This window comes from Aptenodytes forsteri, unplaced genomic scaffold, assembly GCF_000699145.1.
Source record: "Aptenodytes forsteri isolate BGI_AS27 unplaced genomic scaffold, ASM69914v1 Scaffold280, whole genome shotgun sequence".
In the NCBI taxonomy this organism is placed as follows: domain Eukaryota; kingdom Metazoa; phylum Chordata; class Aves; order Sphenisciformes; family Spheniscidae; genus Aptenodytes; species Aptenodytes forsteri.
This window is the reverse complement of record NW_008796042.1, coordinates 662,052-674,106: the sequence shown is the minus strand read 5'-3', so window position 1 is coordinate 674,106 and position 12,055 is coordinate 662,052. Positions and strand designations below refer to the sequence as shown.

Below are 12,055 nucleotides of genomic sequence, written 5' to 3'. Positions count from 1 at the left end.
ATTCCCACTCCGTAGTACCTGGTTATGGATTACTATGTTGGAGGAGACCTGCTTACGTTGCTCAGCAAGTTTGAGGACAGACTACCTGAAGATATGGCGCGTTTTTATTTGGCTGAAATGGTGATAGCTATTGATTCAGTTCATCAGTTGCATTATGTTCACAGGTAAGTAATTTGAGCTCCAAATTCCTGTTGGAGTTATGGGGAGTTACTTGATGGAGTGAAAATAATTCCCGTTAAAGAGTTTAAGCTAGTAGCAAGTATTTGCTGTAATAGTAAGCACGATAGAGCTGACCTGCCTACATCTTGTGGTTATTGAGAACTGTTGCTAACCTTGTACCATACGGTCGGAGACATGAATGAATATCTGAATGCACGTGATGAATCTTGCACACTGGCATGTTTCAAAGTTAATGATCCGTAATCTAGAAGAGCAAAACTGGAAACCTGGTTGTGAAATACAATCAACTTTGAACAGGTTTATTGAAGGGTCAGATTCTGTTTCTTAATTAATTTGTTCAATCTATACGGAAGTTGAAAACACACCATTGTGTGGTCTGCTTTGGATTTTTTTCACCATTTTCTTTTGCACTTAATGAAGTTATCTTTAAAATGAAGTGAGGGTATTTTGCTAAATAAGTGGAAGTACTTAAATTGCGGTACTTATCTTTAACTTGGTATATAAAAAAAAATATTTTCCTTTGAACAGAATATATTGTTATTTGTGTCTAGCTTTTTTAGAGGCCATGATTGATTTTTCCACAAAACTAGTGTCATCTTTTCTTTAATGTATCGTTCTCTGCTGAATTCCGTGGTAGTTCTTGTATGCAGAGCAAAAGACTACCTTACAAGAGGCAGAATTTTCAAATGCACACAATAGATGTACTTTGCTCTGACAGAAAACAGGAGGAAACCTCCCAGTTGTTTAAGCTGAATCATTAAGTTGGCAGAGTGAGCTTGTTTGATACATCCATCTATCACCCTTAATCAGAGTCTATACTGGCCATTCCTTCTTTTACTGTTCCCACTTGGCTGCTTCACTCCAGAAAAGGTTTTTTTTTGTCCAAAAGGTGTATTGCAGTTGGTTTTGGTTTGTTACTGGGTTGTGTTTTGTTTCCTTTGAGATTGTGGCTTTTCATGAAAAGAGTGCTTTAAGGTGGGGTGGTGCTAAGCTGCAAATTGCTCTTCTGGAATATTTTGAAGTCTGCTAGTTTTGTTGAAGAACTGTGTCTACCTGCTAAAAAGAGCTCTTTGTGATAACGCTTTGTGGAAAAACCCAGGCAGAGTATTTTCCTTAAGCAGTTTTCTTGAATTTTGAAGATTTCAACTGTGTTATTTCTGAGAAACGGTTTGTTCACGTAGGACGTGATGTGAAAGGTTTTGGTATTCAGTTTAATTTGGATCTAACTTTTAAAAATGTGTTTGTGGGTAAACTGTTGAGATGCTATCTCCTGTTACCAGGTGGAGAGTACTTAATGTACTACATAAACTGGTGTATTTTCCCAATAGGTCTGCATATGTGGTAGTAACTTCTCTCAAAAGAACAGATGCCCACCATTTCTACCTTTTCCTCCAGATCAAAACCTTTGTAATTCAGCACTGTTAGTATGTAATATGCAGCAGATGTGATGTTTCCATCCTCAAATAGTTAGTGTCCCCAAGATGAAATAGGTGTCGATGTAAAATTTTGATAGAAAATTCAGTACTGTTGCAGTTCAAAACAACATACTAATTATTATGCTTGCATATTTATTACTATGAATGTTTAACAATAGAAGTCCCTATACGTTCCCAGTCCTTTGTTGTTTGATTTGTGGCTTTGCCAGTGAGTTTCCCATGTTTACAAAGTTCTGAATGCCACTTTGGAATTTTATCATGAATACTGTTGTAATACAATGCCTGTTTATAAGGGGATATTTTGCAAAGATTAAAAATGTAAAGAGCACTTGGGTATGTGTTAAATGATCAGCCTTTGAAATGAGACCCATTCCACTGTTAGTTTTATTAGGATATTTGCAACTGGCAAAGCAAAAGCAAAAGAAAGGAAAAGAAAACACATCATCTAAGTGCCACTAATGTTATTTTTCTGAAAGTTTAACTGTGGTGGCCACGTCCTTTTTGGGAGTGTGTTGCACACAGGAAAGGACATAGGAGAAGAAGGAGGAAAATACTACTAAAGATGGATAATGTAACGGCTGTAGTAGTGGCATTTCAGATGAATAGCCAATATGCATCAGGATTTGATCTGAGTTGTAGCTAGTGAACTAGAAATCATGCTTTAGGCGTGTTTCATTCCAGGTTTTTTTCATACAATGAGATAGCAGATTGTTTTGGTTTGTTTCCTTTTAGTGCCCCAGTTCTTTCAGGATAGATTTTCACATTAACCATACATAGTGTTGTACTTCGATGATGATTTTCTTTTTCTCTGAATGTTTTTGTACCTTTTAAAAACTCTATTTCTGTTTTTATTCTTGGTGTGCCACTCCTCTTTCTCTTTTCTATCATTAATCACTTTTCCGTTGTCAGTTAGTTTTGTTTGGGAGTGATACTGATTGCAGTGGTAGTTGGTGTTCAGACCACTCCAATGTCAAATGCAAGTCACTTTTCTTTCCTGAAGTACATTGGCCAAGGTTCTCAAACATCAAATACAAGCAACCTCAGCATTACTTAAATTAAATTGCTATGACTGTATTTCAGGTTTTGGAGTTCCAAATTTGAATGCCATTTCTGCACTAGCATTGTGGGATTATGGGATGAATTTATAGTGGGAAGGAGATCAAAATCTAGGTATTACTAGAATTGTGCAGAGAAATTGCATGATGTTAGCGAAGCTGTCTCCTGATAACCTACTGAATTGAAGAAGGAGAAAAGTTGCTAGCTGAAAATAACATCAGTACTACTGTTTTTAGGATATTCTTAATTTTTTTTTCCTGTTTTTTATCCACTTTTTAGTTTAAATAAATATGTGATAGAATGTTTTTGAGATACCATCAATCAGAATATAAACCTTTGATAATATTTCATTTCTGACCAATTAATTTCTGTGAACAAATCATGTGGTATTTTACCTCATAGTTAAATGATGGCTCAGAATGTTAACAAAACGGCCTTTTCTTTGATGTGTATCTTAGCTTTTGCTATTGTTATAAATGCACCAGCGCTGGCGTTAGCAAATGACCTTGACAGCTCCAAGACTAGCTTTAGAAAGAAAACTTCATCTAAGTTAAGTATATGTGCAGGTGTTCACAATGAGGAAGAAAGTACACATGTGTATCTCTCAAATGCATGACTTCCTTGGGAGTTTGTGTAAAGCTTATACCTACCCCTGATACCTTAAATTACTAATTTGTACTAATGAAGTGATGCTTGCTTGTAGGCCAAGGTTAAATATTGTCTTGTGCCAGTTTTCTGCAAACTGTAGTGTCATACAGAGTGAGATTTTACATTTATTAGGAATCAACATCAATTTGTGTTTTATAGATTTGTAGCACCTTTTTTTGGGTTTTGACTGAAAAAAGCCTCTATATGCATTAATATTAATTTCAGTTGCAAGGTTGTGTTGTTACTTAATTCCTCATGGTATATGTTAAAAGCTTATATTTGCATGCATTATCAAATATCCAGGTGTGGGCTGGAGTAAAACTCTTTATCGGCTTGAGCTAGGTAGCTGCGCTTTATTTATGTGTGTTGCATTACCTCAAACATGTAAAATTTGTTTTTCCTACAGCTGAGACTTTAACTCCTTAATTATTTTATTGGTGAGCCAGGTTTTCTCTCCATTTTATGTAAGGTGGAAACTGAGGTGTGAAATGCTTGGTTTTGTCTAAGTCCTTTTAAGTAAAAAAGACTTTAGAAGGCCTGGTTGCCACTGGAAGAAATTTCCCCTGAACATTGCAAAAGATACCCTCTGGGCACATACTAGTCCTAGGCACAGTGAGCGTGCCAGTGGTGGCTTTGCATGCCCCTTCAGTGTCTCTGTGCTGCTGCCTTTTGTGCTGTCTTCTGAGACAGCCCTTACTTTAGTAAGGGCGCATCTAAGTCTGTCTCTGTCCTAAATTTCATTTGGGACATTCCAGCTTCTTGAATAGTACAGAATTATAAGTGTTAATACGCTTAAGTCATTTGCATCTTGACTTTCTTTCCTCCATCTCTTTGTTCTGTGCAGGGCTGCACAGTGATTCAGTGCAGAGCGAACGTGAAGCTAGGGAGTGTTCAACATTTAGGCTCATGATCCTCCAGACCACTGCAAAAATATTCATTTAAAATAGTTTTCATATATTGGCACACACCCACGTTAAACAGTCTTCTTTTTCTATTGAATGGTAAAACAATCCTCACTTACCGTCTTACTAAGAAAATATTTTGGAAGGATTATGAAACACCTATGTTAATTATTATTTTTGTTGGTTAAGTTTATGGGAGAATAGTTAAGACTACAGGGCAAGCTCTCAAGTTACATACATTTCAGATGTCATCTTTTGCATGTGAAAAGATAGGCATGCAAAGTGTAAACACACCAACTTCCATAAGGTGTGGGAGATTACAGTTAGCTTGATCAGTGTGTTTCTGGATTTCTAGTTGCCGCTGTCTTTTAGTCTGAAGGATTTTAGCATTCTAAACCACCAGATGCATTTTTTTTTTCTACTCTTTCCATTTTCTTTATCAACTTCTGAAATTTAAGTTGGGCTTCACTGGAACATTTGAGTTCTTGAAATGTAGAGCAGCAGAATTCTCTGTGGAAGTGACATCCTTTCTGAGAAATACTGAACATAAGGGAATAAATGCATTAGAGGGATAAAAGATCTGTCTATTCCCTATCAAGCCAGCCTCTTCTTTGCTTTTAACAAGAAGGTACTATTTGTTCTCAGTAAAAATCATCTTAGGGACATCCCTGAAATATTTACTGTAGCTAGCAGGCAGCTGAAATCTGGGATTCTTTGTAGGATGCATTTCACTTTCAACTATAAGTTTCAGTGCCAGCATATCCATTTTTGACTTGCTGAATAAGTGGTTTTCTGTCTTCTGGGTGTATCCCATCTTTCCTGATCATTAATTTGCTTAAGTGGAAAATTTGGGGGTGGAAGGCACATCCTAGGGAGTTAGCTGCATTGCATGGTATGTCTGAGTTGAGTTGGCACAAGGATGAGCCAAGTGCTCTGGCCTTTGGTAAAGTGAACCGTAATTGTGGGTTTGAAAGAAAGCAACAACACATTTTAAGTGTTTACCAAACTCTGCAACAGACATAATGTCGAACACACACATGAAGATGTCCTTACAAAGTGCTGAGAGTGAAGGAAACAGGGCTAGAAAAATAAGGAAAAAATAACATAAGATTATTTTGATAGTCTACTGAAAATGTATTGCTTTGAAATGTTGCATGGTTTAGTTTTACATGGAAAACTGCAGGACAGAAAGTTATTTTAGTGAGTATTTGGTAAGCTAGTGCTTCCTTACAAGGTATTCCTTTACAGAGGCAGGAGAGCTCTGTGAGTCTAGGCTCTCTGTTTCCTCTCCATTTTTCCACCGAGGAAGGGCTGGAAACAAAGGTCATCTCTACAGACTCTGGGCTTTCGTTTTGCCCTGTGACCCTATATATGCTGTAAATGCTGGCAGCTGCTCCCATAGTACCCCCTCAGGGTGGCATTCCATTTGCAGTGAGGACTGTAGGAGGTTAATGGTATTTGACTAGAATTTGTTGGTAGGATTTCCGAAGGAGCCTGTGATGAACTAGAAGTATTTTGAAATAAAAGACCCATATATGCTTAGAGTGCCAAGAGCTAGTGGATCAGACTGGCTGTGCTACCATGTAGAAGACAAATGGTTTCTTACAGTATTGTGCCTAGTGGGAGTGTTAATTTAAGTGAAAGCTGTGTAATGGGTGCCTGAGCTAGCATAGACCTATATTCTGTGTTATTCGAGCAGAAGGAATTTAGAAACCCTGAGTCCAGTGCCTTAAGCGATAGTAGCCTTGAGTAGTCCTTTCAGCGGAGGTGCTTTTACAAATGTATCCTTCAGCCTTTTTTTCTCCCATTGTTCCTGTCTTCCCAAGATTCAAGCTCCAAACATCCCTACTGCTCTGCTGAAACAAATGTTTGTGGGGCTGTGCAGTGAACTGAATGAGGACACTGGTCCCAGTTAGAAGTAACTTTCCATTTTAACTAACCTGGGTCAATTCTGCAGTCTGTTTGAAGAAGGAGAATAGGAGGAAATCACTTTAAGCTGGTCTTTCCAAGAAAATCTATGTTCATCACCCTGTGCCCATTTTTTTCCTCTACATCCACTGAGTGGTACTTGAGATATCTGTCTATTTATTCAACTCTATGATTTTAAAGAAAAAAGGGACACAAGAAGCTGTTGGAGCTGGGGTACCTTAAATGTAGCTAGCCATAAAACCCTCAGAAGTAAACCCTTCCCCTTTCATGTCTGATACCTACCTCCTAAGGAATGAAATTGTTGATTATTGTCAGTTGAGGAAGGCCAGCAAGACAAGGAGCGCACCCCTCCATTCTTTCCGGTGAGTCCCCACCAGTCCTTTAGCTAGACAGTTATACCTTTATTAGAAAGAAGACTCGTAGGAAAAGGAGGAATGTGTAGATGAAGATTTTTTTTCTTTTTTATGTAGATTGGTATATCTTCTGGGTGCAGTTCCTTGAAAGGCAGATGTATGTGAGCACTCTGTCAGATGGTATGTAATCCTGTTTACGTAGGAACTGGATGCGGTTGTCATAAAACAGAAGTATGTAAACCCTTCTAAAAGTGAAAATGAGAGAGACAGACAAGAAATAGTTTGACTGAAAAGGATCCTTTTTAACCTTGTACCTTAATGGGAAAATTCTTAATGCCAAAAGTCTTATATAAAAAACCCCTGGTCTTGCCTTCCAAGTAATAATGTTTATAGCAAGGCTCAGTGCATGCTAAATGTGATGGAACTTTCTAAGAGATACTGCTGCCTCTAGCATAAAGATTCATTTCACTTGTGGTGTTTGTGGAAAAGAAAGTCCACGTTAGAACTGTCATAGCTCTGATGTGAGATCTGTTTCAGTGTCTTATGAAGTTAGAGGTGTTTTCAAAATTTTGTAACTTCTTTTGAAGACAAAACATTCCCATTTGTAAGCTGTTTTTATGTGAGTTAAGCTATAATTTTACACTCATTCTTTTCTGATTATTTCAGACCTGGAAATATTTTCTTCTGCTACTTTCTTTGATATCCAAAATCAACAGCAGGAAAGTAGGACAAAAACATTTTCCTTATTTCTGAATTTTTAGTCCTAGTGACTGTGGTTCTAAGGGTGTAATTAGCTCGTTGTTTGGTGGCTGAGGATAGAGTTGGTAATTAACACTTTCAGTGATTTTGTTCTTGTATATAAAGCTCAGAACGATGCAGGCAGAAATGAGGATGGCAGTTGTGTGATGGGAGCCTTCATTATTCTCAGGTTTTTTGTTATATTAGAAGGAGACTAACTGCCTCATGTTTTCAATGGACTTTCCATTTCATTATCTCTTTTTGTGAACACAGTATTTATTTCATAACTACCTCCTTTCGTAGTGTCTCAAATTTTCATTTATTAATACCCTATGTGCTCCTCAAGTTCCTCCTTAGAATGCCTTTATTTTATTTACAATTATGGGCCCTTTGCTTCTTCCTTTTTATTTGAAATACAGCTGGCTTTATGTTGTTAGATTAGATCAGATTAGAAGCTGCACAGGACAAATTAATTATCTTCTGAATTTGAGTGTTATGTACATTTGTCATCGCATAAATAAGCAATAATAACTTGGCTTTATTGTTTGATATTCCTGCAGTGTTAGTATAAAACCATAACATTGAGATGCTTGAACACCTTATAAAAAGTGTTTTTAAACCATTGTCTTTTACCTAGTTTCTTGATGGAGTGTTCTGCCCAGTATTTGATGGATTTGGGGTGAGAATGTCTTCACTATCTGAACTGCCAGATCTGAGAAGTAGAAATCTGGGCTTCGAATTTCTGAATTTAATTGCTGTTGCCCCAACCACTAAATGTCATACGTCCTTTTCTTCATAGTAAATTAAGATATCCTTGCAAGATATCTTAATTACAATAAGATGTCAGTGCAAGAATCTGCTTCCTGAAAGGGCAGTTAAGGAAGCATCAGTCCAAATAACCTTGTCTGCATTGAAGCTGTTCTACAGTAAGCATTACCCTGTTACATTTCCAGAAGAGCTGTTGTATTGTTAGAAGAGCCTACCCCGTGTTCCTTTTTAATAACAGCAAAACATTACTAGATTTTAACTTCTTACATGAGAAAAAATAGGTCACTTAACATCTTGCAAATTAGAATACTGCTTACAAAGCAGATGCTTGCATAAGGTCATGCTTGGTTCAGTTATGGAAGGCTTCGTGGTTGGGGTCAGGGAAGCAAGACCTTGTGGAGCTTTATCTGAAAAGTTGTATTAAAATCTTTATTGACTCAGGTGCTGTGATGTTTATGCTATTCAGTTTTTCTTTATTAGCTATTGGGGGGCAGCCTTTAGCATTTCCTCATGCAGGAGGAAGCAGTGATACTACTGCCACTGTAACTCAGTAATTTTTAATCAGATACAGTGTGTAAAATCCAGGAAAAGGGCATTAGAAAGGTACAAAAGAGAAAATACTGGCTAGAAGAGAAAAAAAAAAAACTTCGTGGTTGGGGTCAGGGAAGCAAGACCTTGTGGAGCTTTATCTGAAAAGTTGTATTAAAATCTTTATTGACTCAGGTGCTGTGATGTTTATGCTATTCAGTTTTTCTTTATTAGCTATTGGGGGGCAGCCTTTAGCATTTCCTCATGCAGGAGGAAGCAGTGATACTACTGCCACTGTAACTCAGTAATTTTTAATCAGATACAGTGTGTAAAATCCAGGAAAAGGGCATTAGAAAGGTACAAAAGAGAAAATACTGGCTAGAAGAGAAGAAAAAAAAAGGGGGAGGGGGTCTAAAATCTGATCTGGTATAATGGTAATAAAGTTCTGTCTTCTTCATATAGGAAATTGAACTTTTAGCACAGAAAGGAATTTACTTTTACGCAGGTACAGCTATTTTAGGATTCTGCTTAAGTTTAAGGGCTGAAAATTCAGGCCTTAAGTTCCTATCTGAGATACTAAAAAAAAAATTATGAATTTGTTTTCTTTTTAAGCAAGCATTGTGCTTTATGCTTTATGTTAAAAGAAAAAAGTGTACTACATATGCAACTTGAATACAAAGACTTTTTCAATAACACTGTCCTTTATTCTTAATAAGTGTAATCTTAGTGTGTTTGAGCAAACAGTGCACTTTTTGTTTTTCTTCTTATTTTAAAAGTCTGACATGTTTTTCTGCCAAGCTACTGCAGGTACTGGAGATACCGGGATGCATCTAGACCAAATGCGTTTCTTCCTTTATAGCCTCTGGCTACAGTTCCTTCCTCAGTCTGTTGCTGTCAAGAGTTTTAGGCAGATGTTACAGTGTTTATTATATCTGGATCGTGTGTGTGTCAATATGTTTTGTTTGTTTGTTTTCTAACAATAATGAAAGCAAAAAACATATATCAAACTATTTATGTCTTATGTCTGTTATTACATGGCAGAATAGTAGAACTGTAGACATATGCTTCAAACTTGGTCTAGCTTATTCCTGCATGTATCCTTGGCTTTTGGTTGGAATAAAGACTGTCTTACAGGTTGAACCTACTCAAACACATTCTGAATGGTTTATGGGATGAGAGTGTTTAGGATACATTTTTCATTCTTTTCCTTCATTTCTGTTTTGTAAGAATAATGAATGTATTGTTTCCATATTCTTTCCATCAAATCATTATCTTTTTCCTGTGATTTAAACATGATAGGGGCCTATCTATTAAATAGAACTATTGTTTTTTCTTTAGAGTTGCTTTAAAAAAGTATAAAATATTCCTGTATGAAAGTGCAGTTTTGATCTCTAGTGCAGTGATCTTCTAGAAAAATCATATTCTTACAATCCTCCTCAGATCCCAGAGATATCATAGACTAATTTAATGATAATTTTACATATAAATATATTGGTATGTTATGTTTATACAAGCACACTTCATTTTTAATATGCTTACTTGTGTATACGCTGCAGTATTTTTGCTTAGCAAAAGATAAATTGTTACTAGAAATACTTCCATACTGACTAATCCTGCGGCTGCATGCTAAGCATGTAAAAGGCTGTCTTAGTGACTGAAAAGAGGTAACTTTATAGAGTGCCACGCGGATTACACAGTGATAAGCAGAAGCTGTACAAAAACCAAAGAAGCAAGAGCTTGAAATTGTCTAATAATGAGCCTCGCCAATTAAGTGGTGAATAGTCAACTGGGCATCAGATGGCATCCCATTGAGGTGTTATGGGAGTTTTACATGCTCTATCTGGGAATATGAAGATAACTAATATCCTCATTTAATATATGAAGAAAGTGGAGTACAGGTGTAGTGAAAAGTAAACACAGTGTGTAATTTCATATGATGGACACATTTTCTTTTTTATAGCAGAGCAATAGAGCTATGGTGTTTCAGTCCAGGTTAATTTTATCTCTGACTGGGTAGATGTAACAACAGCTAAGCTACAGCTAAGAGTAAGCGGAACATTTAGATGATGAATACTTCCAAAAAGGCTAGTAGGTTTTTGGGACTGCAATAAATAAGGCAAGATAAGGAATCCACATGTGCCGTACTTCAAAGACTGGTTTTGATCATGGGAAAGTATGGCAAAATAGAAAGAAGACTTGGAAAAGTTAATGTTTTTTTATTTAAATGTGGGTCTAACTCTAAAGAGTTTAGTAGTGATGAAAAAGAACTAAAGTTCTGTACCACAATGACTACTTCATTTTGGTCTGTTTCATACAATTGGAGCTACAGTTAGGTTTTGGCACATGTTTGGCATCCTGATGGAAGTTTCTTGTGTGTAAGTTAAAATTTTAGGGATTTCTTTTACAGATCACAATTTTTGAAGTAGTGTTTCATGCCAGTTTTGAGTATGGTCATTCCTAAAGTTGTCATTCACTCTTAAAGTTGTCAGACAGCTTTCAACTTTATGAAACTTTAATGACAAGGATTGTAAATAATATTCCAGGTGACATTTTAGAAAGAACTTGTGTTCTAGCTGCAGTATTTTTCTCTCTCTGCTAGGATATTTCTCCCAGTGAAACCAAGAGCCGTGGTTCCGTCACACTGAAAGGGTACAGGTATAATATAATTATTTGGTGTACCCATTCCTTCTCCTCTGTCATTTACAGTTGATAAGGTCTTAGTGTATAGGTGAAGTTTCTGCTGTTACTATCAACAGGCAGGAATTTACATTTTACACTGTTACATTTAATCAGATTTCTGTTATTGTAGTCTTCAGTTTAGCCATTTCTGTATGTCTGATATTTCAGTCTTCCCTGCTGCTACTGCTGCTTTCCAGCTTTGTGATATCTACAGATTTTATTAGCAGCCATTTATTTTTGTGCCAAGTTTATTAACTAAAATGTTAAATCAGTTTCAAAACTGACCCTGGAGGATTTCCACTAATAATCTTCCTCTGATTTTATTTCCTCTTTCAGTACCTACCCATTGTCATCTCTCTTTTAGCCAGTTCCTTACCAATGCCATTACTAGTCCTGGCATTTGTCTTTCAGTGGTGCTATTACTCGTGGGGGAAAAAAAAAATCTATTAAAACATTTTCATACCTGATTCTGTGCCAATTCACAATACTGTGACAAAAATTACCTGATCCTGATGACTTAGCGTGCAAAGGAATTCAGATTTTGCTCCCAGTGTTCGCATGGTCTAACATGGTATTCATCACAATAATTCTAAATATCATGCATTATGTTTGAGGAAGTGAAAGTTGTATAATGTTAAAATGGTCTATGTGTTTTCTGCCCGATTAATTGCAATAGAATCATAGAATCATTAAGGTTGGAAAAGACCTCTAAGATCATCAAGTCCAACTGTCAACCCAACACCACCATGCCCACTAAACTATGTCCCGAAGTGCCGCATCTACACATCTTTGAAATACTTCCAGGGATGGGGACTCAACCACTTCCCTGGGCAGCCTG

General features: G+C 36.7%; 1 protein-coding gene across 4 annotated transcripts in view; it reads left to right on the top strand.

Moving 5' to 3' along the window:
* The window catches only part of CDC42BPA (CDC42 binding protein kinase alpha), a 210,663-nt gene that overhangs the window by 78,774 nt on the left and 119,834 nt on the right, over positions 1–12,055 (top strand). For all 4 annotated transcript variants that reach the window (XM_019473719.1, XM_019473720.1, XM_019473718.1 and 1 more), the window contains exon 5: positions 16–164. In XM_019473719.1, the coding sequence (XP_019329264.1) occupies positions 16–164 (149 nt within the window). The remainder of the gene's footprint in view (positions 1–15; positions 165–12,055) is intronic.